Source organism: Nansenia antarctica (genome assembly GCF_963989245.1).
Source record: "Nansenia antarctica genome assembly, chromosome: 5".
Classification (NCBI taxonomy): domain Eukaryota; kingdom Metazoa; phylum Chordata; class Actinopteri; order Argentiniformes; family Microstomatidae; genus Nansenia; species Nansenia antarctica.
The window spans coordinates 56,362,732-56,388,317 of NC_137690.1; the positions used below are offsets into that span (position 1 = coordinate 56,362,732).

At 41.2% G+C, this 25,586-nt stretch overlaps 1 protein-coding gene across 1 annotated transcript; it reads right to left on the reverse strand.

Annotated features, from left to right (window-relative positions):
* Window positions 1–657: 657 nt before the first annotated feature.
* kcnk9 (potassium channel, subfamily K, member 9) lies at window positions 658–24,322 on the reverse strand (the record flags this gene model as incomplete). The annotated part of the gene is made up of 2 exons (XM_080532436.1): window positions 658–1,568; window positions 23,734–24,322. 2 exons carry the CDS (start codon window positions 24,320–24,322, stop codon window positions 658–660), a joined length of 1,500 nt encoding a protein of 499 aa, XP_080388562.1.
* Between the last annotated feature and the right edge of the window lie 1,264 nt (window positions 24,323–25,586).

Below are 25,586 nucleotides of genomic sequence, written 5' to 3' on the forward strand. Positions count from 1 at the left end.
AAAATCTGCTGTTTAGAAAAATAAATACAAACAATGAAATAAAGTAACCATGGCACACTAATTACTAATGCACATGCTAAGATTGGCAACAATATTTTGGCATGATGTTCTGTGACGAAACCATTTCAATTTTTTTCCTAGATATAATTGCTTGTACAAAATAATACCTGATGCTTTTAAGTAATTTCAAATTCATAATTTCTCTGTCTGCAGTGAGGCAATGGAATAGTACACACTGTACTGTAACTGCAATCATTTCAAGTTAAGGTGAAACAGGCATACTCCCTTTAAAAAATAATATCTCTCCCATAATGCCAAGTGTGCATCATTTGGTATGTTACCAAGATCAATATATTATTTTTGTGAGATGGCGATAAGGAATGGTATAATAAGGTCTGGTGGTTTTGTTTTGTATTTTTCCGATGGGCCAGTTTGCTGGAAAATAAGTATCCATGCTTCATGCTTTGTGTCCCTCACAAGAAAGTTTGTTGTTTAGTCCCAACGCTCCATCTTCTACCCGCAGCCATGAATAATCCTTTATATATTCTATTTATATCAACCAAAATAAAAAGTGCTAAAATTAGATTTGGTTAGGAGCAGCATTGGAGATGCATTGTTCTTAAATGAAATAAAAAGCTGAACATTTTCTGTATAGGCTCAGATGGATTTCCTTCTCTTCATGAGTCGGTGATTGTCCGTGAAACTGTGGAGGCCTGGTGACACAGAGCTGATGGGCGAGGGGAAGAAGCTGTTTTTCAAGGTGGTGGGTGAGATCTCCTCAATCCTGTAGGAGACTGAGTGAAAGTACTGATGGGGGTTCAGCTGCGAGCTGAAAGAGTTCTGGTGGGAGAAGGCACAGCCCATTCCTCCCCCTCCACCCCCTCCCCCTCCCCCAGAGCTGCCAAACTCGTGTGAGTGGTAGTGCATGCAGGAGCACACAGACTGCAGGTCCGTCACCTCCGCCCGATACTGCTGCTGTTGCTGCTCCAGCCGCCGCCGCCGCCCGCGCTGCAGCGACTCCTCCTGGATGTGGATGATCATGCTGTTCCGGTTTCCCGCCAGCGATGCCCGCTCCTCAGCATCACGCCGCTCGTCTTCACTGTTCATAGTCAGGAAGCGCAGGACCACCAGGTTGAGGAAGGCCCCGATAACCGTCAGTCCCACCAGGATGTACATAAAACTGAAGGCCACGTACAGGGGCTTTCTCTGCAGGGCCCGGTTTTTCTGCAGGGCCACAAAGTCCCCAAAGCCTATTGTAGTTAATGTGATGAAGCAGTAATAATAGGACTGGAAGAAGCTCCAGTCCTCGTAGTGGGAGAAGGCAGCAGCCCCGATGCACAGGGTGCCCATGCAGGAGAAGAAGCCCACTGTCACCATGTTCTCCATGGACACGTCGGTGATGCGCATGCCGCAGCACTTCTTTATGCGCTTCAGGAGGTACTTGACAAAAGTGTTCATCCTCTCACCAAGACTCTGGAACATGACCAGGGTCAGTGGGATCCCCAGGACGGCATAGAACATGCAGAAGGCCTTCCCTGCGTCTGTACCTGGAGCAGCATGCCCATAACCTGCAGAGAGAAAACAAACCAGAAACAGTGACCAGTATGTAACACCAGCGTCAGTATTGACTGCTGTATGGTTCTGTCAGAATATCAGCAGAATGGTCAGTAAAATATTCCATAGTCAAGAACAGTATTTTATTTGTTGACTATGAAATATTCGGCTCTTACAAAATGTTGTAAACAACGTATCCTGCTCTTGTTATTGCTTTTAGAATGAATGAGTTTGTTATCTTCAATGTCTTCATCGGACCCACCACTTCCCAGAAAAGTAATTTTTGGCTTTTGGTTACAAATTTGACCGAGCAAAAACATTTCTTGAATGGTACCCCAAATGGGCACTGAATAAAAGCTGCACAACACAGAAATGGGTCCAATAATGTATCTTATTTGGGCCCAAATATTTAGGGTTTCCAATTAGTCTGAAATTTCCTCTGTGGTCCTTTGCGCTGGAATAGAGTGTGGAAATGAACGTAGGAGTTATTGGATGAGAAAGGAGTGGAGTGGCCAATAAGGCTTTTAGCTTAATTAGATTTTATCTTTAGGTCTTAAGTTGCTGACTCACACAAAGACTGTACTGGGCTTTTCAAATTCAACCTGTGCTGGTAACAAAAGAGGTAATATCTTTTGTTTATTTCCAGATAAGAATTATGATTCAATGTACATAGCTCTAACAGCATTCTATTCACATTGTTTTCAGTACAATATGTACAGTAGCTCTCCATGAATGAAATCCATATTGTTTTCTGAAAACGGAACAATCAATTAGATCATTAGATATTTCTTCTCTGCCCCCACATATACTGTACAGTACAGTATGTAGCTCTTCATAACAACCAAAACCACAGCCAAATACCTCCCACCTACGTATATAACACCCTCCACTCTTATCCATGCAATTCTTTTGAAAAAGACACATTACTCACCTATTTTGATTTTCATGGATGTAACCTGAGCAAGTTCATTGTGTTTTGTGCCCCTTACTATTGATTTCGTATGTTCGCTGATGGCTGTCTGCCCACTCAAGCACATGTGTATGGATCATCTTTATAAACTCGACACTCAATCAATCTGATTTGCAACTAGCAGTGATGCTAACTGCATTATTAACCCACTGCCTTGTAGACAGCCTCCACAACAGATATATTGTAATGGAAGACACATTCCATTGAATTGTTGGATTGACTTCTACAATTATTCTTCAAATTCTCTCTCTCTGCATGTATTTATAGTATGTACGCGGTACATGACGGTGGTGCTTCTCTTTGCATTCTTTGTATTCTAAGGAGTTGTGTGGCTGACTTGGATCTTATTACCGAGGGGTGCAAATACAAATCTCACATTGTCAGTAGAAATGTGTCCTGCTCCACTTTGCAGCACACATCAATGAACCCCTCTGCAGCTCTATCTCCCACCGACACAGAGATGTGAATTAGAATCTGTTGCGAAGTGCAGAGTTGAACACCAGCCAAGTTGTATTGAAATTAGTTATATGCATTGGGATACGCATCGGTAAGCTGATGGCATGTACTGCTGTCTCACTTACCATACACTTTCAATCTTAAACTGAGAAGGTAACCTGGTGATCCCAGAGAGGATGTACTGGTTTCCTTGTACAAGCTCCACAGTAATGGGGAACACATCTGCCACGTTCCTCTCAGCTGCAGTCTCCTGGCAAGCTCAAGAAGTACTTCTTATATTCTCTTTTTTCATTTTCTTCTATTCCTTTCCAGAATAATCTTAAGGCATTAAAATTAAATGCAATGGAAAAAATGGTGCAATGAAAATGTGCTTTTTTTCTTTTCTTTCTTTCTTTTCCTTTTTTTTCCTTCTTTCTTTCTTTTCCTTTTTTACAGGTGGAGACATATATTTCTACAGTGAACAATGATCTCATTTAAAAAAGGCAAGATTGTCCAAAGCAGAGAGATGGCTGCCATACTGTTTTAGTAATGAGTCTATTAATATCTATCTTTCCTTTCTGAGCCGGCCTGTTAAAGTGCTTCTTTGATGTTGTTGATTGGATACTTGGTTTTCTGTTGCAGTGCTGGACTCTGTCATTTGTTTGCCCTGTTATAATGACTCTATTATCAATTGTTGTCAAGGGAACACACACATTTGTTCTCCTGAGAAAAGACCTGTAATGCATAGGTGCTTATGTGTATGCACAGGTGCATGCATGTTTGTGGACTGTGTGTGTGTGTGTGTGTGTGTGTGTGTGTGTGTGTGTGTGTGTGTGTGTGTGTGTGTGTGCGCGCGCGCGTGTGCGTGTGTGTGTGTGTGTGTGTGTGTACGCACATGAACATGACACTTAAAATATTAAAAAATCAACAACTTCAACTTAAAGTTGCCATTCCTTTGATGCTAGTTATCATGCTGTCCCTGATACCTCCCTCTCGTTACTGGGCCACTTTTTTCGGTCCCAATGAGGAGAACTAGTACTACCCAGTACAGTTGGAACTTTGCTCATGGGCCAGATCAGGTATAAGGAACGTGGTACCAATACAATTACCAATACCAGTACTGGGTAAAAGTTGGAAATGTACCAGCTCTGGTACTGTATGTGGTGTATGGCTCTCATAAGTTCCCGTTGTTACTAGATTGTAGGTCTGAATGTGGGGGACCTGTAGTGGGTGAGCATTGGCAGTTTGCTTGTTGGTCAACTCTGGCTTGAGATAAATAATAAATAACTTACTGTAGTTGCTTGGCCACTTTTAGGATTTGTTTTTGAAGAAATGCCTGGGGCACAGTTTGGATCTTTTGGGCTAAGAATGTAGAACTATCAAACCATAAAAACTGGTGTGGGTATACAGAAGTGACAAAATCTGAGATTTATAACTGAATGCTGCAGTTTGTCAGTTTTATGCAGATTTTAGCAGTTTTGCCACAGTCAAATTTATCAAAACCAGTCAAGATGAGGTGGTAGATAAATGGTCTGTGTGTTTAGAAATACACAGACCATTCACGGAAATCAACTCAACAAATCTGAATTAAACTGAAAGTCTAGTTTAAGTCTAGTCTAAACCATCTGTGTCGTATTACTACGTACGTTTTACGTACTGGACTGTTTGCATCAGTTTCCTCTGACTTCCAAAATGTTCCCCAACCATTTGACACATTCTCCATTTATAGGAGACACCCAATTAGACTCAGGGATGGCCAATTAAGACACAACACACCTGATGCCCCTTCACGATTGCTGTGTTGCTGCTAAGCTGGGCAGCGAAGTGTTCTTGTAATTAGTCATTTTCGCATATCTTTTCAAGTCCTAAAGGTGTTTTTAGCATTGTCTTAAATGTTATTCAGTTATATAGTAATTAACATTACTAGAATGGATTTGATGATGATGATAAAATGATAGTTTCTGATCTGCCCTTAAGTTAAATAAATGCCTGGCCCAGCCTGGATTTGACCCAAGTCTCTGTATTTTGTGTGGTGAACAGTGGTGTAGTCTAGTTTTTTCTAGTGGGTATACTGTGATTTTGCCCTCCCAGTCCGAGCGACACCTGTCCCGTAGCGACACCCCATAAGCACCACCACACTCACTTATGCATACAGTATGCATCTACACCGGTGTTTGCTGCCTTGGCGGGGGGGGGGGGGGGGGGGGGTGGCATGGACTGTACTTGTACATCAAGCTGCCTCACGCTACAGAAACAGGAGATAGGCTCCTGCCCCCTAAGGGCCGTTAGGCTCGAGAACCATCGGTTCTCAAGGCTACTTATGTGGTCTTGACTACATGTCCACTTTCTCACCTGGTTCTTGCTGTCTCTCTGGTGTGCCGACACCATCCTGCTCTCTCTCATTCTCTCCCTCTCTATCCTCCTCTCTCCCTCTTTTGCTGTCAACCAAAAGGCAAATATAACAACCAGAGTATTTATAATTTAATAAGAGGTATACATTGAATTCATATCAAATCATAACATCATTCTAATTGAATATTGGGTTGCTGTGGGCAATAGAGTCAGATACTGTCTTTACTTACTCTCTCACCTGTAAGAAAATCGTATGTCCAACTACAAAAAACAGACATTTCCAATGAGTGAGGGTTTGTTCCAATGCTTCAATCCACTGTCCATGCACTGTAAATATACCATTATGGTATTACCATAAAGCCCAATTCTAGCAGAATAAGAAAGATTGTATATCTACTTTAAGTAAAATAATACAGTGCATCCAGTTAACTCTTTAGCTGGCAAGTGTGCAGCAGACTAGCTCATCTAATTTCCTCTGAGCTAGCTAGCTTGCAAGTTCTTTGACACTATTATTCACACCATGAAACTATAATCAGACACTTTCTAATCACAATAATAACGACTAATTTGAACCAACTTTCTCTGTCAGAACACAGTAATTATATTTGCTAACGTTTCAACTTGCTTACTTTCTTCTGCAGAGCTTTCACCCTGCAAAAACTCTCTCACGTCGCACGCGCACACAAAACAAAAACAAAACCATTCTCCAGGGCGGCACGAAGCGAAGTGTGGAGGTAGATCTGGCCCGCCCACCCCAAGGCAATTGTAGGGGAAATACTGAGAGCATTCTGAATGACTGGTTATGCGATAACAAACATGTCAGAAAGTTCGGCTTTTCTGTTCTGCAGGTTAATCCACCTCAAATTATTTCAGTAACCCTGCAACTGTCATGAGCCATGGCATTTTATTGAAGGCCAGGAGGAGGAGCGTCGAGCAGAGTCAGAACACCTTATGCCGCTCCCTGCCAGCCACCACACTGACAAGACTGTGTCTGACTGTCTCTATTCGGTTTTTAAGTCTGACGTCACGTGTGATGTTTAGCAATTTCCGGGTCCAAATAAAAAATTCCCCGCACCAGAGTACCAGTGTACTAAAGCGGTAGAATGACAGTTCAATCGTTTTTTAGACTCGGATCTATTCATACAACAAGGGACACAGCACCTTCCCATTTTCCCATATTGTCAGCGTCTTTGAGCCTCAGAAAAGCGCTATACAAATATAATTTATTATTATTATTATTACTGCAGCATTTCGAAGAGAGCGCCTCAGCCAACGTTGGACCCGGAAACACGTCACGACTTAACAACCGAATACACCATGTACGTCGACTGACCAGGCATCATACACCGTCTGACTGTCTCTGTACACCATGTAGGTCGGCTGACCAGGCCTGAAACAGAGTGGGCCAATTGCAACCAAACTATCTGACTTGCCGATCAGTTGAGTGCTTACATTCAATTATTTAATCTAGGGAGGCAGGAGAACAGCAGATGACCTGCGATGATCAGCTGCGTGCAAAATATGTATTCACTTGCAACCAAAAAGACACCCAAATTTAGCTGGAAACAGCTAGTCTGTTGAATATTCAAGTGTAAAGTTGCTTTCATAGCAGACGGTGGAAAACTCAGGCTCTCTACCTCCGCCCATCTGAATTACCAACCAATTAGAAATCACAAATGTCACCGGTCTGAAATGTAATGAAGTCAGAGAGGAATAGGTATAGCATGTACAGTCAATCAGTCTTTTATTTTTTAATTATCTCTGATAAGTAGTAGTACATAGTAAAATAATCCATCCGTTTTAATCGTCTAACCCTAACCCTTCCTTGGAGAAAATAAGATGAATGAATGAATAAAAGCCTAATATAGACCCCTCGTTGGTCAACCTCAGATAATTTAGTAACACGGTTTAATTTGTCCGAGATGTGAAATGAAATTTGAAAAACGAACAGGTACGCAAAGCTTAAAATAGCAGAGAATATTTCCAAGGACAGAGAAAATAAACATTACCATAATAATCTTGAATTGTAATTCAATCATTCAATGAGAGAGCTACAAATGGACAGAGGATTTTCTCCAACTACGATGAAAGGCACCAATAGTCAAAAAACAGGTTTACAGTTAGGCTTGTTAGAGCGTCCACTGGAGGGGGCATGTCGCTTGTAAATGTTTGGTGGCAACTGGATTATCTAATAAGGAGACGAACCCCAGGTGTACACTTATTGATGCTCTATTTGCAGGGAAAATATTGGTTGTCATCTTTTTCACACCTGTATCTGATTCAACAAGAGACCAGTTTATGGTTTATGGTCATCCCATTCAGAATGTTGGATTACCATAAACTATTGTATGAATGTTGCAATTCACCCAGTTTGACTGTCTCTATGCACCATGGTAATGTATGTCTACTGGACAGGACTTTTGATGACATTATTCTAAGAATGTATCCAAGCTAATGCTAATGCTTGCTAGGTACAAATCAAACCGAGACCTTGAGAAATACATGAGAAAAGTTATTCGCCTCATCACCCACACCAACAGAGGCATGGACTCACATCTCCTTGTCTGAAGTGTTCTGATTAGAATGTTGCGTAACCAATTTGAATCAAGCCACTAATCACAGACAGAGGAAAATCACAGCATTGATTCAGCCTAGAGAGAATGATGACCGACATGAAAGACTGAAGACTGACATAAAACTAACTGTGCCTACAGTGAAAATATATTGTGAAATGTCTCATATTGCTCTAACTCAACTGCATTTTATCTTATATTTTAAATGTATTAGCCTAGTTTCTAACATTGTTATTAAGGCCTACAGTGTATAATTGCTGAGAGTATTTGTGCTGTAGATTAATCATTTTAAATTACACTTTGACCAAGATACAAGATACCGATTTTATCATCTCAGCTATGAGGCAAATTTCTACAAGCACATATCTTTTTGAACATTTTAATCATTCTCTTACCACACACACACACACACACACACACACACACACACACACACACACACACACACACACACACACACACACACACACACACACACACACACACATACAGTCATGCAAATACACACTAAGCTGCAATGTTACCTGATATTCTAAATTCAGATTTGATCACCACTGTGGCATCTAGTACTTTATCAGAAAGCTATTTTGTCACCCGCCACTCTCATATTGTTGTATCCACTTTACCTCTGGGCCCACATTACCTGAGAATAATTTCACATAACATGAAGGGGTGGGTATTAAGCAAATGTGACTCATGCCTCATCTCACAACAAGAGATCGTAATTCCATGTTTGATTTAAAAAGGATGTTCTAAAAAAAAGTTTAAAAAAAGAAATAAAAAAAAGATGAACCCTCTGAACACATGTGGGGAACAGTCTGTCTCATCTGTCTTTTGTTTTAGGCTCAGGCTTCACGATGACGAAACACAATTTCGGTGCCCATCTGATCTCTAGCCACACAAGCGTTTTCACACCGTTGCGTAAAAGAATCTCTGGCCACATGGAATCGCCTATTACAGGATCATTCAAGTACACTTGAATGATCCTGGTAGACCCAGGAAATTATGAAAGTATAATTGGAAATGATTAAAGTCTCACTTAAAATATAATTGAGAGGGTACCGTAAAATAATAAAAATTCATTCATTTTCATTAATTCCGTAGTAATATCAACTCCCGCAGTCCTGATCAATCTCCTCTCCACTTACATTATGTCTACATCCAAGATATGGCATGTATACGTTATTAATCTGTGTAACTTTAGTTGTAGGAAAAGAGGCGATGCATAATAAACTTTATAATTTGTTGAAGTGCCTCTTGCTAAGATGTTTATAGAAGATGTTTATAGAGGTCAATAACGTCATGTCATTGCACTACCCACTATTTGCTCTCAAGTTTTATATTTGTGTTTATATATATTTGTAGATGTTGTTAATGTTTGCTATGCTGTTGTTCAAAGAATACAACTGGAACATGTATCACATTTTTATCGTTGTGTGAAAATAACACTGATACAGTCAATGAATCTGCAGCGCAATGCGCATAATACATCAATCAAACTTTAGCTCAAGCATTGAATGTTTGGTCATCGGCTGGTTTCAAGAGTTTTGAGATATTCGCAAGAAACACAATGGGACAACAGCTATTGAATGCCCATGCCATGCTTTGCCAAGCAACACGGAAAGCACCAAATCCACCACCGTGGAGCCTAAGCTAGTGTTCTTGGTCTCTTGGTGCCAATCCTCTTGGACAGCCAGCATCTGTCCTGGCTTCAATATGAGTGTGCCCGGAGGAGTACACATTGGGATCTGAGGTTACAATGCTGCATCACAGTACTAATGCAAAGTTCATCGCAAGATAGGCTACTGTACTCAGAACAGGGGTCAGGCTGGAGATATGATCATTTCATATCGAAATGAATCATTTATTTTGTATGTTTCAATCCTATACTGTATGTTTGTTCTTTTGGGTTTTATTGTTGTCATGTCATTGTACTGTATGTACATCACATCCTCCACCTAGATGTAATTACTGGTGCTTCTTGAGTATGGTTAAAGTTACATTATAAGGTCAAGCCAAACACAAAGTAGTAAATACCTGCAGAATGGTGAACAATTTGGGGTTATGCTTTTTGGGAACAAGCAATATTTACTGTCCTATGGTGTGTTTAGTGTTAACTTATCTTATCCTTTTTAAGGAGAAAGTGAATGGCGTGCAATAGAGAGAAGGACAGAGTTGGCAGAACAGTGAAAATGCCTCAACTGGAAGCTATTTACAGAAACAGCTACTTAGACATTAAAGAGAGCTCACCAATAAACAGTTGGGGTATGTGTTGATGGGATTGTCAATAATGCAAAGGTCAGTAATTAGTGCTGCTCATGGAGGCTTATTTGTTATTAGCTGACAATCTTGGGCGGGGATAGCATTATAGATTTCTATTCACAAAGGCATTATTGCCTCCTTTCAGACCAATACAGACAGTACAGTGGATTTCGATGCAAAGTAAGGAGAATAGTCCTCTCGGTGCCTCTCTCTATCAAACAAAAACATGAGGTTGTGTGTGCACTGATACACACACACACACACACACACACACACACACACACACACAAACACAACCTTCTACTTGATCAGGCACAATCAAATGTTTGAATTGATCTTGCGAGACAATTATTACAGAAGGGTTAGGGGGGTTTTTGATTTACCCTAGTAGCCAACTGAGGTTATTCTGGAGAGAACCGGGTTTGCAGATGAGAGGATTTCAGGTCTTTAGTACGTGTTTTGAAGTACTTCAGCTGAATGTGGCTCTAGGGATGGATGGATGTCTGTGTGATGCTACCGCCAGTCAACGCAAAAACCAGATACCCCTCGTGAATCACCCTTTTCTCTACCGCTAGGCAACGTGTGGAACATTTTGAATTAGTGTGTAATTATTCATCCCTGGACCTGGGCTGAATTAGGTTTGAAGATGACATAGTGCCCTCCACTGACTTGTGCTTTCTCTGCCGCACTGTTGATTGCATGGAGCCGTATCCCCCACTGGGCAGTCTTCAGGCCTGATTAACAGCCACGGCCTCGGAACACAACTGTGGTTAGTGACATTAGTGAGCTCTCCGTCTGTATGGAATATTACCCACTAGTCTGAGCTTTCCTCCTGTACACTGTTAGAAAAACTCACTAGAACCATATAGGGTTCTTCGGTTTGCCCCTATAGCAGCGGTATGCGGTGCTGCTGTAGGTAGAACCCTTTGGGGGATATAGACTTGTACATTTCCAGGCAATGGAGGCCAGTCCAACCAACGTAACAAACCGCTTGTGCAGACATAATACAATTAGAATCAAAGAAGAACCAACATCACAGGTACACAGGCAAAAGAAATAACTGAAATTCACAATTATCCACAATGCCCTTGCAACAGAAAGGAGCAAGTTTGCATTTGCTAGGGAATTGTGGGTGATTGTGAATTTCTGTGTTTTTGTATTGCATAATCTCACAAACTGATATACATTTGATGTTGGTTCTTATTTGATTCTAACTTCTGTGCTCAGATTCATGTGTTTTGTTGGATTGGTATTTTCTTTATATGACAGAACTCTGAAGCTTTGGTGATGGACATTTTCTATAGGAAAATACCGACATTTCTACAGTTTTTTATTTTTATTTCTAAGATTACAGACATTGTTACAGTGTGAGGCCCTGTCTACAGCTAAGACAAATAACAATTTACAATAGAAAAGGGTTGTTCAGATGAAAAAATCGATTGCTTTGCGACGAAGCCCCGAATAACCCTTTTCCCCCAAATTAAAAGGCTATTCTGGTGAAAATGGTTGTAGGTAGAACCCTTTTCCGTGCAGAACTCTTTGAATAATAACGCTATGTAGAACCCTTTTTGCTTTACGAAGAATAACTCTTCTTCCAAAAATGGAAAAGGTTCTTGTACAGTAGGTAAAACCCTTTACAATGTGAAGAACCCTCGAAGACGTCTCTCCTTCAAAAAAAAATGTTCAGATCAAAATGGTTCTAAAAAAAATGGTAGAACCCTAACCCTTCTTATGCCAATGACCCTTATGGAACTGTTTTTTCTTTGCCGTGTCCCTCAACTTGGCTTTCACCCAGTTGTCTCTCTGTCCTCTATGAAGGCACACCTAATGATGCTCATTGCCTGGCATCACCCAATAGGGCCATTTAGTGCTGCTAGGCAACAGACGTTGGCACGCCACCTCCCCAGAGACATCCGTTTTGTGTCTGGTCTACCCCCACACTCCTTGTAATGAGGACTTATGTGGGCTTAGTCTGTAGTTAACCTTGCATCTCCGATGACAATGATGTACTGTGCAAGTCTTGTCATAATTTTTTTCTATGTGGTTTGGGGACACATTGGAGTGCAGCGACAGGGCCTGGTAAGCCCTGCGTTGCTTGTCAACAGGCTCTTATGTCTATGTACTGCAGTGGTCAGACAGGTGCTCATCACTAGTGGTCGCCACGCGGACGCCACCCTCTTGACTCTGGCAGCCCATCTCATTTGTCTTAGCCTGGCCCCTGTGTTACCTCTGTCTTCTCCAGTCGGAGAGCGTGATCACCTAGGCACTCAGTATGCCAGACAGACCCAGACACTGCACAGGGGTGGATCTAATTCCATCAATTGACTGAGTGCTAAATGACTGCTAAATTTGGCTGTTGTTCTACCTGCAATTCCAGAAGTGCCTGAAAACATTTCATAGGGTTAATTGCAACCATCATTATAAATGGGATGACCATAAACTGATCTTTTGTTAAATCAGATACAGGTGTGAAAGAGATGATCCTAATTGCAACAAACATTTGTAAGTAACATGCCCCCTCTCCAGTGCACTAACAGGTCTGACAACCGGTTGGGTGGCTGCCGTGTGAGACCAGGTTGGACAACCAGACTAAGTGTGCATTTCATCATAGTTTGAGAAAATCCTCAACTTCCGTAACTATTTAATTTAATACAAATTATAATTCAAGATAATTATGGTAATGATTTACACATTCCACCTTAGTTTTTTTCAGTCACTGGCACCAAAAAACGTATTTCACATTTCTGCTCATGCAATTTCAATTCACTTAACATTAACATAATTGAAAAATCAATTCTCCATTGGCAATAACTTTGACCTATGCCTATTTCATAGTGGTGAATTGGCTATTACGTTGCAGGGCAATAGCCTATGTTTTATCATGTAGCTGTCAATTTGTGAATTAAATCTGGTATGATGGGTTTGGCTTCTATCAATTAATTCATCAGGTTTCGTCCTTAGGAACTAAGTGAGAAACCATTACAACGTGGATTATTTTACAATCAGAGATATGAGCTTCATTCTACTTCAGCCGGGTGACCGCTGTGATTTCTGTTTGATAATTCAGATGAGTGGGGAAAGAGAGCCTCAGGCACAGTGTTTCCCGCTGTCTGCTATGAAAGCAAACCTACACATGAATATCTAACAGACTAGCTGTTGCGTCAACTAAATTAGAGTAGCGTTGTAAGTGAATAAAATACCTGCCTCCCTGGATTAACTAACCAGGGGCCTCATTTATAAAGCCCAAAAACGTGCGTACGCACATTTCCCCTCAATTTTGGGATTTATAAAAAATTAACTTGGCGTGAAACTGCGCACCTCTACTCACACTGGGACCCATGCGTACGCCAGAAACTGGAGAAATGAGCAACTGCAACTCCGCTGGCAGAAGGATGAAACCGGAGAAACACTTTGAAATGGATGCCATTTCCACCAACATAAATCGAAATATTACCTCACGTATTATATATGAAGGAGTGTACACAAAGAATATACGTGCATCTTATTCGCTCTTGTCCTGTACGCCTCACACACTAATCTAAAAGAAAAAAACATGATTTAGGATAATAAATACATCAAGCAAAACAAACCCTCAATATGTTATAGAGTTTAATCGTGAAACATATTTAATTGGATCTGTAATTATTAAACAATACTTGGATGTTATGAAATGTATTATCATAAATAATACATATATAGTCGATATAATAACAATATAAAGTCGAGACAGTCTGGCACATAGATATTATATTTAAGCAATATCACACGAGAAGGAGTGCTGTTATACTGAATATCGTAAGTACGAGGCCGCAGGCCGAGTACCGAAGTTCTGCAACTGAACTTCAACTGTACTGTTGCCTAGTAACCCGAACACAAACATCCGCAGGCTAGCTACTTTGTATTAACGGTCATTTAATAGAACACCTGTGCGGCGGAGTGATACATAGTTAAAAGTCCCAGTGCTGTTATACTGTATATCGGCACTCATGGAATGCCTCTTGTCAAATCAAATGACTTGGTCGGAACTAACTGTTGTATAAATGTATATATTATCTATGGCAGTGGCGGCTGGCCGATAGAGGGCGCTGGGGCGCCGCCCCCACCTTCAGTTCCTAGTTGCGATTTGTAAAAGTTTTTTTTAAAAATAAACATTGTTTATTCACAAAATGCGGCTGATATTCTGTCGGCGCCTATCAGCATTCATTAAAAATCCTCCAATACAATAAACATTTTATCTGTGTGTGTGTGTGTGTAAAATTCACTGTTAAAATACATAGGGGGAGGAGTCGGGGCGCCGGCCGAATGCAAGTCTATGGCAGGCCAAATACTTTTGGCTTACACGTGAGCTGTAGCAGCGCTCCAATTGGCTGTCTCCTATTTCTTGGCATGCGCAGATTATAGGCTTACCTAGGCTGCAGCCTAGGGCCACTACCACTAGGGTTAGTAAACATAAAAAAATTCCCTGAATATCCCTGAATATCCGGTTGTTAAGTCTGACGTCAAACGTGACGTTTTGCAATTTCCGGCTCCAAACCAGAAATACAACATTGTGCGCGCGACGCGAGAGAGTTTTTGCCGGGTGAGATGTCTTCAGATAGAAAGTAAGCAAGTTGAAACGTTAGCAAATATAATTGCTGAGTGTTCTAACAGAGAAAGTTGGTTAAAATTGGTCGTTATTATTGTGACTAGAAAGTGTCTGACTGACACTTGACAATGACTATAATTCCATTGTAAATAGTGTCAAAGAACTATCAAGCTAGCTAGCTAGCTCAGAGGTGATTAGATGAGCTAGTCTGCTGCACACATGCCAGCTAAAGAGCTAACTGGAGGCACTTTATTATTTTACTTAAGTTAAAGTAGATATACAATCTTTCTTATTCTGCTAGAATTGGGCTTCATTGGTAATACCATAATGGCATATTTACAGTACATGGACAGTGGATTGAAGCATTTGAAATGTCTGTTTTGTATAGTATAGTTGGACATGTTTTTTTTTCCAGGTGAGAGAGTAATGTCAAAATGACATTATCTGACTGCATTGCCCACAGCAATCCAAAATTCAATTATAATTATGTTATAAATTGATATGGATCAATGTATACCTCTTATTAGATTATAAATACTCTGGTTGTTATGTTTGCCTTTTGGTTGAAAGCAAAAGGGAGAGAGGAGGATAGGGAGGGAGAGAAGGAGAGAGAGCAGGATGGTGTCGGCACACCAGAGAGAGAGAGAGAGAGCAAGAACCAGGTGAGAAAGTGGACAGGTAGTCAAGACCACATAAGTAAGTAGCCTTGAGAACCGATGGTTCTCGAGCCTAATGGCCCATAGGGAAGGAGCCTATCTCCTGTTTCCGTAGCGTGAGGCGGCTTGGGGGGGGGGGGGGGGGGGGGGGGGGTCCATGCCACGGTCCATGCCACCCCCCCAAGGCAGCAAACCTAGGGGAAACACTGTTATTCTCATGCTAAAATCGACTGTAAATCCAGATTTTAAAGTTGATATTCTTCCCCGTGGAGCATGCCCCCATAACCTGTGCCCCACCCAAAAATTTTAGCACCAGCCGCCACTGATCTATGGTCTGGCAGACGGGAGAAGAGTTTCATATTGTTATGACGTGTTCATTGCGCAGAACTGTTGCGCAGAAATTGACTGGGTGAAATATCTTTTTTTCGCCATTTTGTTGGGCGTTTCACTGACCATTTATAGGCAACTATGGGAGGTAAAAAGGGTGGGGCGAGACGCTCGTTGCGCACCGCAAATTCCACTTGTGTGTGCACCGTTTTATAAATCTGAATGTTGGTGTGCATAAATGTTCTTGCTTTGTATATGTACGGAGGCTGTTTACGCCAGTTCTACGCAAAGCTTTGTAAATGAGGCCCCAGATGTAAGCACTAAGCTAATTGGCATGAACTATTGTCTAATATCCTAGAAACAGACTTGGGTGTTCAACAACTGTAACTACACAATACATTACATTCTATGTAAATTTAATCACATCTAAAAACACAGTAACTCATTTGCAAACCACCACCACCACCACAACAACAAACAATTATTATTCAGTTACATCTGTTTCATTCATTCTACTCAACTGCTTTATGTCTTAACATTGGTAGAACTTCTCAGTGCTACATAATGTGATTGTTTCCACTGCTCATTGCAATGCAGGCATGCATGTACACACACACACACACACACACACACACACACACACACACACACACTTCCGATGGATTTCCTTGATGAAGTGAAGCCAGAAAATTGTGTTTATGGGCACCGCCTTAGTGGTGGGATGCTCTGATGTGGCACTAACACAGATGCAGTCAGTTGCTTAAGTAGAGGGGCATTTCAGTGTTTTGGTGACCTGCATCAGGTTTACTTTGGACCTGCATGTATGCTTGTGACTTGCCTTTACTTCGGTAAAAGAAATAAGAAAAAACGAAAATGCTTCTTACGTGGCTTTTGGGCTATGAAAAAAAATCTGTCTCAGGCAGAGGACTACATAAATCGAAATAATAGAAACCGAAATCACGGTCTTATTTTGATCGATGGAGTGTGAAGTTAAACATTGGTTTCAATGGGAAAACTGCCAGCTGCAGTTCTCCCCATGGCCACATGGTATACAGCTTCAGCATCTCTTGGCAGGATCGCTCCCCTGTGCTGTGAGCACCATGTTCATTAGCCTTGAGCTTTATTTGCTTTTCCAAGCAGTCAAACTCTACAGCACAAAAGCTCTCCAACTACTTTAGCTGTGTATGTTCAACCCCAACCCCAAGGGAATCTCCATTTAGCATCAAAGACATCACTTGTAGAGCACAGCGTGTACAAACCACCTCAGCTAATTTCATTCTGCAGTTCTATGGTAACTCGTACAGTAAGTAGATCCCCTTAATAAATCACATTTGAGAGATTTGTGGATTAAAATGATCTTGCTTGAGTATGAATACAGTCATGTAAAGAAGGAAAAGTAGGCTACAGATAGGAAAAAGGATACAAAGACTCACAGCCTAACTAATGTTAGGCTGTGAATATCTATGTTATCTGTCAGATAAATAGTATTACACTGCATCAGTGCAACCATCAGCAGTATAACTTAACTTAACTTATACTATATAGAAAGCACAACACAACAACACACTGCTGACAAAAAAAAACATAAAAATGCTTGTTTGGAGGAAAATACATTACAGCACCACAAAGCGGAAGAAGGGGTTCCAGAGGGGAATGAGGTAGAAGGGGTTCCAGAGGGGAATGAGGTAGAAGGGGTTCCAGAGGGGAATGAGGTAGAAGGGGTTCCAGAGGGGAATGAGGTAGAAGGGGTTCCAGAGGGGAATGAGGTAGAAGGGGTTCCAGAGGGGAATGAGGTAGAAGGTGTTCCAGAGGGGAATGAGGTAGACGGAGTTCCAGAAGGGAATGAGGTAGACGGAGTTCCAGAAGGGAATGAGGTAGACGGAGTTCCAGAAGGGAATGAGGTAGACGGAGTTCCAGAAGGGAATGAGGTAGACGGGGTTCAGAAGGGAATGAGGTAGACGGGGTTCAGAAGGGAATGAGGAAGACGTGAGTGAGCCAGGTATTGTGGCATGCTGACTCAAAGAGCTGGGTGGCCATAGTGAGGAAAAATTTACTTCATGGATCAATACCATACTTGCAGCCAAAGGATAAGCGCAGATGTGCTAAATGTCACAGCTCATGCTGCAGCGCCCACTCGCTAGCCCCAGACAGCTTGGTAAATGGACAGAGATAGTGCTTATAATAGTTCAAAGCAATTTCTTTTTGGAAAGAGTTCAGAGGTCAATAACCATGACCAAGAATTGACAGCTGTTTACTAATTCAACATGTGTTTTTCGTACATGATAGAAGGCCAGTCTTATATTAAAAAAACATATCATAGTATGTTGTGTTGTATAGGCTACACAATGGCTCCAACTTTCAGCTGTTGTTAAAAGTAAAGCTCAATCAACATTCACTTCTGATAAAGGTTTGACATGCATGGTATTTCAGGCTCAGAGGTGATTCTTCATTATGCCATTAATGGCTGGTTGAGAGTCCATTAGTTGCTGCATAGTCAAAGTTTGAAATTTCACAACTTTAATCATTTATTTCCTGGGTCCGTTATCAAACTCTACAGTACATATGTTTTAAAGGGACTATGCAATATTTAATGTGCATATATCAATATTTAAAATAAATAACGGCATCATTTGTATTTATAATTCATAATGGTACCCCTTTACAACCAGTGTGCACCAGTGTTTAAGGATTCCTGCATATTTTGTTGCATTTTTCATGAGTAAGGGGAGGGCCGAATGGGGATATATAGACATTTGATTTTAACATGAATGTTTCAAGCCAGGGTTGTTATGAAATAAGTAATGACGATTAACACAAGCCTGTTTATCCCAAATCCAGTTTTCAGTACTTGTTGATGTGATATTTGGAAACTTATGGAAACTTTTGAAATGATCAGAAAGTTTCCCAAACTTAGGGGAATTTTGCAACCCTACACCAAACACTTCATTTTGGAATTAGTTTTTCTAATGATGGTGTTCGTTTATGTCAAGGGGGTTGTAGGACGCTAGTACATATGCCAACGGCTATATTTGATCAACACCTGAGCTGAGTTCAAGTGGCGTTGAAATGGGATGGAGAGGAACACTTCATGGATACTTTTATATACAGCCCCAGAACTGTAAGAGCTAAACCCTCTCAGAACAAAAATGTCATTAAGCTGCCCAACAGTAGATTATAATCATTTTAAAGTGGGTTCATGGAAGTACATTAGAGGATAATGACAATTAAAATATTCATGATAACCAGTGTTCTTAATTTCATCCATAGTACCTCTCGTCCTCATGAGGCACAAGAAGTAGCTCTGTAGACACCTTTGGGCACATAAAGAAATGTCTAATTGGCAGTGACAAAATGTTGCTACTGTACAACTGTGAATGGTAGGTAGTATACTGTACATTGAAACAGACACATTTCATTGTTATAAATCTGTTCCTAAATGTATTTAAAGTGTCCATGAAAACATGTTAATATCCCTCTTATCTGTAATTCAAACTACACAATGTAGCCTTGCTTGCAATGCAAAGTCAAGGAAAAGGGCTTGAAGTAATTTGCATGAATCAAGGTGAAAGTAAATCTATCTATTAAGCAATTTCTTATTCCTTATTCACATCTGTTAACAGTTATGAATGATTACTTTGAGTGAAGTAGTATTCTACCTATACTGTATGTAATGACCACAAAGATGAAACAAGTAACAGATGTCAAGAGAATCCTCCTCGTTGTGCTCCATCATGTTCAATGAGCCTCTGGTCACCCATGATTCACACCGTGGAAGCGGTACTCCTCAATACAAGCAATAACATATGACACACGCACACACACCAAAACAATCACTGTCAAAACCACGAAACTCCATCTTTCTCCAGAGCTCTTCATCGAACAATCCCTGTCAAGATTACGGTCTTGGAGCATGTGCTAAGAGATTGCAGCAGAGGAGGGAAAAAGTGAAGCGGTAAAGTGCCTTTGGCTGTGGAGAGATGTCAATCAAAATGGCGGTATAGGCCCTACCACAGTATCGGTGCAAGATGCTATCATTCTGGCAGATGAGATTCGAGGGAGTCAGTTGTGTTTCCATGCTGTTCCCCAATCAGTCATACCTGTTCACCTCTCTCTGCTATACAAATGGGAAACATATGGCCAGAGAAAACAGATGACAGGCTACGTTACCTGCCCCTGATGTTGGCAACGGCTTGGAGCCCCACTGACTCTCATTAGGGAATCTATAAACGTTTTACCATCTCATGAATGCATAATGCCTTCATAAATACCAACCCATATGACATGACAACACTTCAGATTATGCGTAATGTACACACATTCATTTGATTGGAAATGCACACCTGGTCTTGGGTCCAATGTGTTGCTGCACATCGTTAAATAGGTGTGAGTGTCAATACCAATGTAACAGGGTTGATAAAGTTGCGATTGACATTGTCAGTGGTACACCTCAAATGAAAATGAATTAAAGCCATAAATGTTTGTTGGAAAGCGCTACTATGGAATACAACATTTAAAAAGTCTTCCTTACAGTTGTTAAAACACCATTACATGAATGATGACTCTCATCTGCAGAAACAAGCTTGACAGATGATTCATATGAAACTTTTTAAAGTGAGAAATTAACAGATCTCAAGAGAGGTCTTTACAATGCTGAGGACCAATTCAGTGACCAATTCAGTGATTCATTCTCTTGACCCGCTCTCTCTTATAGTTTTTAACCTCAGCATCATGTGTGTTTAAAGTGTTGTAGTAGTAGTATTAGGTGGTGGTGGTAGTAGTAGTAGTAGTAGTAGTAGTAGTAGTAGTAGTAGTAGTAGTAGTAGTAGTAGTAGTAGTAGTAGTAGTAGTAGTACAGTCATTCAAAATAGTATTGAGGTTAAAAGAAGTGGGCAGACACTATCTTCCAGAATTGAGCAGGTGTTCATGACCCAAAAGCAGAAAGATTAAAAGCGTGTTCCTGCCACATGAGGGGTATTGTTCAGAAATAAGAACGTCAGTGCACTTGCACTCAGGTACACAAGCTAGACAAAAGGGAACGTTTGCATGCATTCTAGCAATACGTTTATTGCTTTTTGAATTTGATTGAGTGCAGCCATTTTCTTACTGTATTTACAGTGAATGAAATGTACAGTATATGCCTGTTACAGTATTAAAACGTTTGGTTGCAAGTGCTCTGAATGACGGAGTGCATTGTCTAATGGGTTGTGTCTCATGTCATATTGCACTACTACACTCCATTAGTCCTGAAACAAATACATGGCATGATCTAATCACAGTGCATACATCCTTGCTACTAACTACAGTATGACAGTATGAGTGTATCGGCATACCAGGACACATGCATATGCATATTTTACATGTTTGAAAACTGGTCAACTCTACATGCTTTAACTAGCTATCCATTTACAGAGCTAAAGCAATTTGCAACAATTTGACTCTCATGACTTGTTGCTTCACATTCTCTGTATTATAACCTATCCTTGACCCATCTGTGCATTGTAGGCCTGTCCAGTGAACATCAATTGCCGAGCATGTGTGGAACTAACGTGGTGTTGAGTTTCTCTAAGACAGGGATCACTAAAGAACCCTCAGCTTTGCCGCATGCTGTCTTTACTCAATGATGCGCTAAGACATCAGAAAAGTGGTCGCATTCCAAGCAATTAGTCCCAGAAATGAGGGGAAACAACTCACTGGGCAATCTGGACGGGTGGAAACGTGAAGTTAGAACTGCAAACATAATCAAGAGACTGTACACGGTGTCTCCACGGCAACCAGGGTTCGCACCTTGCTACAGCTGTTGTTACATCTGCTCACACGATCTCACCTTGTCCTCTTTTTTAGACTGATTGATCTAATTTTAGCTCCCACTCAGTTATCAGTTTAGTGGTGGTGGTGACGACGATTGCTGATGATGATAATCACTAAGGCTTCGACTTATTTTTTGGGATTGGAATTTGATTCTATTCTTGGTGCACAAATATTGCCTTAAGATGACATAATCTGTCTTAAGTGACGGCAGTGGGTTCCTGTACATTCTCACATGCAATAAACATAGACAGGGTCTCAGCAAAAAGCCTAGTACTGAGGTGATAATAAAAAAAACACTGTGATGCTGATATATCCAGTTGTCCACTTGTGGATATCGATTTTTGATAACCAGTGTTATACACACAGGAACCATGAGAGGGGTTCTCAGGGTACATTTGACCCCTCCTCTGAAGCATTGAGCCTGCACTAATAAGAACAGCCAACAAGGCCAGTGTATTGTCTTATGACAGATAGAGTCACTCCGTCCACACTGATCAGTCTGTTATTTAGAAATACATTATCTGTGTGTGTGTGTGTGTGTGTGTGTGTGTGTGTGTGTGTGTGTGTGAGTGTGTGTATATATATATATATATATATATATATATATATATATATATATATATATAAATATGCGTGTGTGTGTGGGTTCCTGTGCAGCCAGAGACGGGAATGATTGAAATGCTTTTTTGGTCGACATTTATAGCAAAGTGAATTCACAATGAATTAATCAAAAACGATATAAGCTCCAGAAAAAAGCTGTGCATATATCCCAGTCTATTGTGGAGGTCAAAGGAGGCCTTGACGATAGCGCATACTTTAGTATTGATGTAGCCTCAGCTACATGTTCAGTCTCTGAACAGCCATTTTATTAATATACTGCTGATCATATAATTGTACGCACTACTTACACTTCAAATGTACAGTATGGGCTTAGGCCTGCACCTGTTGCATTCGCGTCTCTTACACGTAGGCTATAGCACACATCTGATGTTTCCTGTTTCAATGTTTACTTCATCACGTTGGATACAATGTGTTTGCTTGCTATACGATTGCCTGCCCTTTCGGAATTGGCTTCTGATCCTTTTGGACCTGTGTGTTAGGAGAGAAAGGTTATGGGCGTTTTAGTCGTGCATTTCCAAACTCAGGTCCTCCCTTATGACGTGGCTGTCGGCAGCAAAACTCAAAGGAGCTGTTCTTTCAGCACCACGCTCGTGTGTTGCAGCAACAGCTGACGGGACTTCAGATGCTGATGGCTCCAGTTTTAGATTGTGTTGACGTGTTATAGGCTAAATCACAGCGGTTGCAATTAAGTCGGGTTGAATTAAAGCGAAAACGTAGGCTAACGGATTCATCTTTTGTTGCAGAGAGTAAACAGTACAGATGCGAATAATAGTTACAGTACTTGAAACACTGACAAATAACTTGTATCTTTGGATCAGCAACTTGGTGCAATATGATGTACTTGATTCAAGGGAATTGTGGCACAGAGGTAGAGGAGAGTCCTTATCCTTTAATGATTTACTGCTGACATGTACAGTAGCCTACATTGTTTTCATTATAGGCTTGCTTATCATAAAAACGTAAATAGCTGATTTGTTCCGTTTTTACCTGTCTATCCACGTTACTCTCATTGATCTATTTTTCAAGAGAGGGCTGGCAAACCAAAAACTAAAATAACAATTCAGTGAATAAATCAAAATCAGAACCTAACAATGCAGTTAAAATAATTGAGTTTGAATTGACAGTTACAGTTTTGTAAGGCCTATAAACGTGTTTTATGGTCTATAAAGTTACTGTGCATAAATATGATGCAAAAACTCGCATTTTACTGTTGAAGCATGTAAAGCAACATTTCGCCATCACATATCATAAACACACCATAAACAGTATAGACCATATGGCATACAGGCCCCATATTTCCTCAAAGATTGATGTTGGGGGAAAAAACACGACTTTGGTTAATGCTGGAAAGCCTACATGTTGCTCGACAAGTTTTTTTGAAGCACTTGCCTGCGTACACAACATGTTCTTTAGACTATATTTGCGCCAAATGGAGTGTTTCTAAGTGCTGTAACTACATACATAACATAATTTCACGCATATTCACAACCCTGACTGCAACTATAACGGTTTTATTGCCGTAAAATGGCACTGTCTTGACAGTGGTGTGCGTAATCCTGTTACGCAATTAAACTTCAAGAGTATACTCACCTATGGTGGTTATGACTGTGATGGCAAAGTAAAATGATCCCGCAAATTTCCACTGGACCCCGGCTCTGTGGGGTTCGGCCTCCATAATGATGGTCTCCAGTTTTCGATAGTCATCCTCGCTAATGTTGTATTTCCCTTGGAGACGCTTCTCCTCAGCCTCCAACTGCTCTTTCTCCCGCATTTCGAAATCTGATTCCAGGGCATCGAACACCGCGGCCCCAACCAGCAGGTAAGTGAACGTGCAGATGATCAGGGACAAGGTCCGCACGTTCTGCCGCTTCATGGCCACCAGGAACCGGCGAGTGAGGGGCTCATGTCCCCTCGGATCCCCCGGGAAGGCGCAGCAGTCGGGAAAGCGTTGGCAGCGACTGGAAGAGGAAAGACAGACTGGTGCGTGTTGGTGACGGTGGGTGCGGTGGACGCTGGAGCAGTGGAGACGGCTGTGATCCCTGTAACAGGTCCCCAGATTCTGCTCCTGGTTCGCAGAGAGACACAAGAGACTGCTCGATCGCCGGGACCAGGAGCCCTGCAGCCGAGAGACTCTGCGCAAGACCTGCCCAAACCAAGTCCTCCCGGTGCGTAGTGCCATCAACAAGCAGCTACGAGATTTCCCTGTTGTTTCGTGATCCAAAAGTCAACGGTTTTAACTGATTAAATGACACAATATCGTGAAATATTACAATCTATTTGTTGTAAATCTGTAATTACTTGACATGGTGTTGTCAGGTTGTTTGCGATGCATTTCCGAAGGTTAAAATAGATATTAAAAGATCCAAGTGAGCTTTGATGCGGGCAGGGCATCTTTTCGCGTTTGCTCCCAAGTTTCTGTAAGCACCAACCTGTTCATCGCTGCCTCATCCTCCTAAGTATGAGGCTTTTTCGAACGACCATCCCCCATTTGAACAGAATCAGTTATGTGTATATATAATCCAGAAATAAAGCTTACAAATAAAATACGTCTTCATTAGAAGGCTACTTTCCTTTGATTCACAGCACAATGTGTTTTGCTGAGTCGTCGATAAGACGGGATGGTGAATGAGCAACGCAGCGGAGGATCTGAGGAAAAAGGCTACTCTATATTTGCGCTGTGGTGATCTGGAACCAGGCAATGATCACAAATCAAATCAAACTCAGCGCAGAGCCTAATACTTGTCCATTATGTCGGATCATGTTTCTATGCTTTATGATAAAGAAAAAATATTCCAAAACATTGATTGCAAGAGCAGTCTCGTCATCAATAAATCAACATCGACAACAGGTTCCATTTCAGAAGTCTTTCCCAGAATATTGCAGTTAGGTTTTTACCTCAAGACATCAGCTTATTAGGATACACTATCACTGTGCAATAATAACCAGAATTAAGCAGACCTGAAAGATTAGCGAAACATGCAGAATTGGAGACTACAAATCCACATCATTCATGATCCTGCCTCACTACCCGCTCAGCTGCGCAAATTATTTCTTCGTGGGCTGCCAATCAACTTCAATTGATTTAGAAAACGAGCTGGTTTTCCTCTGTTAGTTGAAGTTACGCGAGGCCTCGAATTAGTCTACTTTTCATGGGATAGAGGCACTTTGATGAAGTCACACATGATGTAGACTTCCGATGGTGAGTTTCCCACCTCAACGTTATCTTGCAGTTACTCTGATATACTATTCGCGCGCTTTGATGTAGGCTATTTGTCATTCTAAGCGATTCCAATTGTTGGACGTGTTCACCTCGGTCCATCCTCAGGGCAATTCTAAAAAGATACCCCCGCCCTCCCGCGGCGACCACTCCCACTCATCATATAGGGGATGAGGGGAGTTTACTTTGAATCACATGGCCTTATGTGATTTCAACCCGAAAGCGA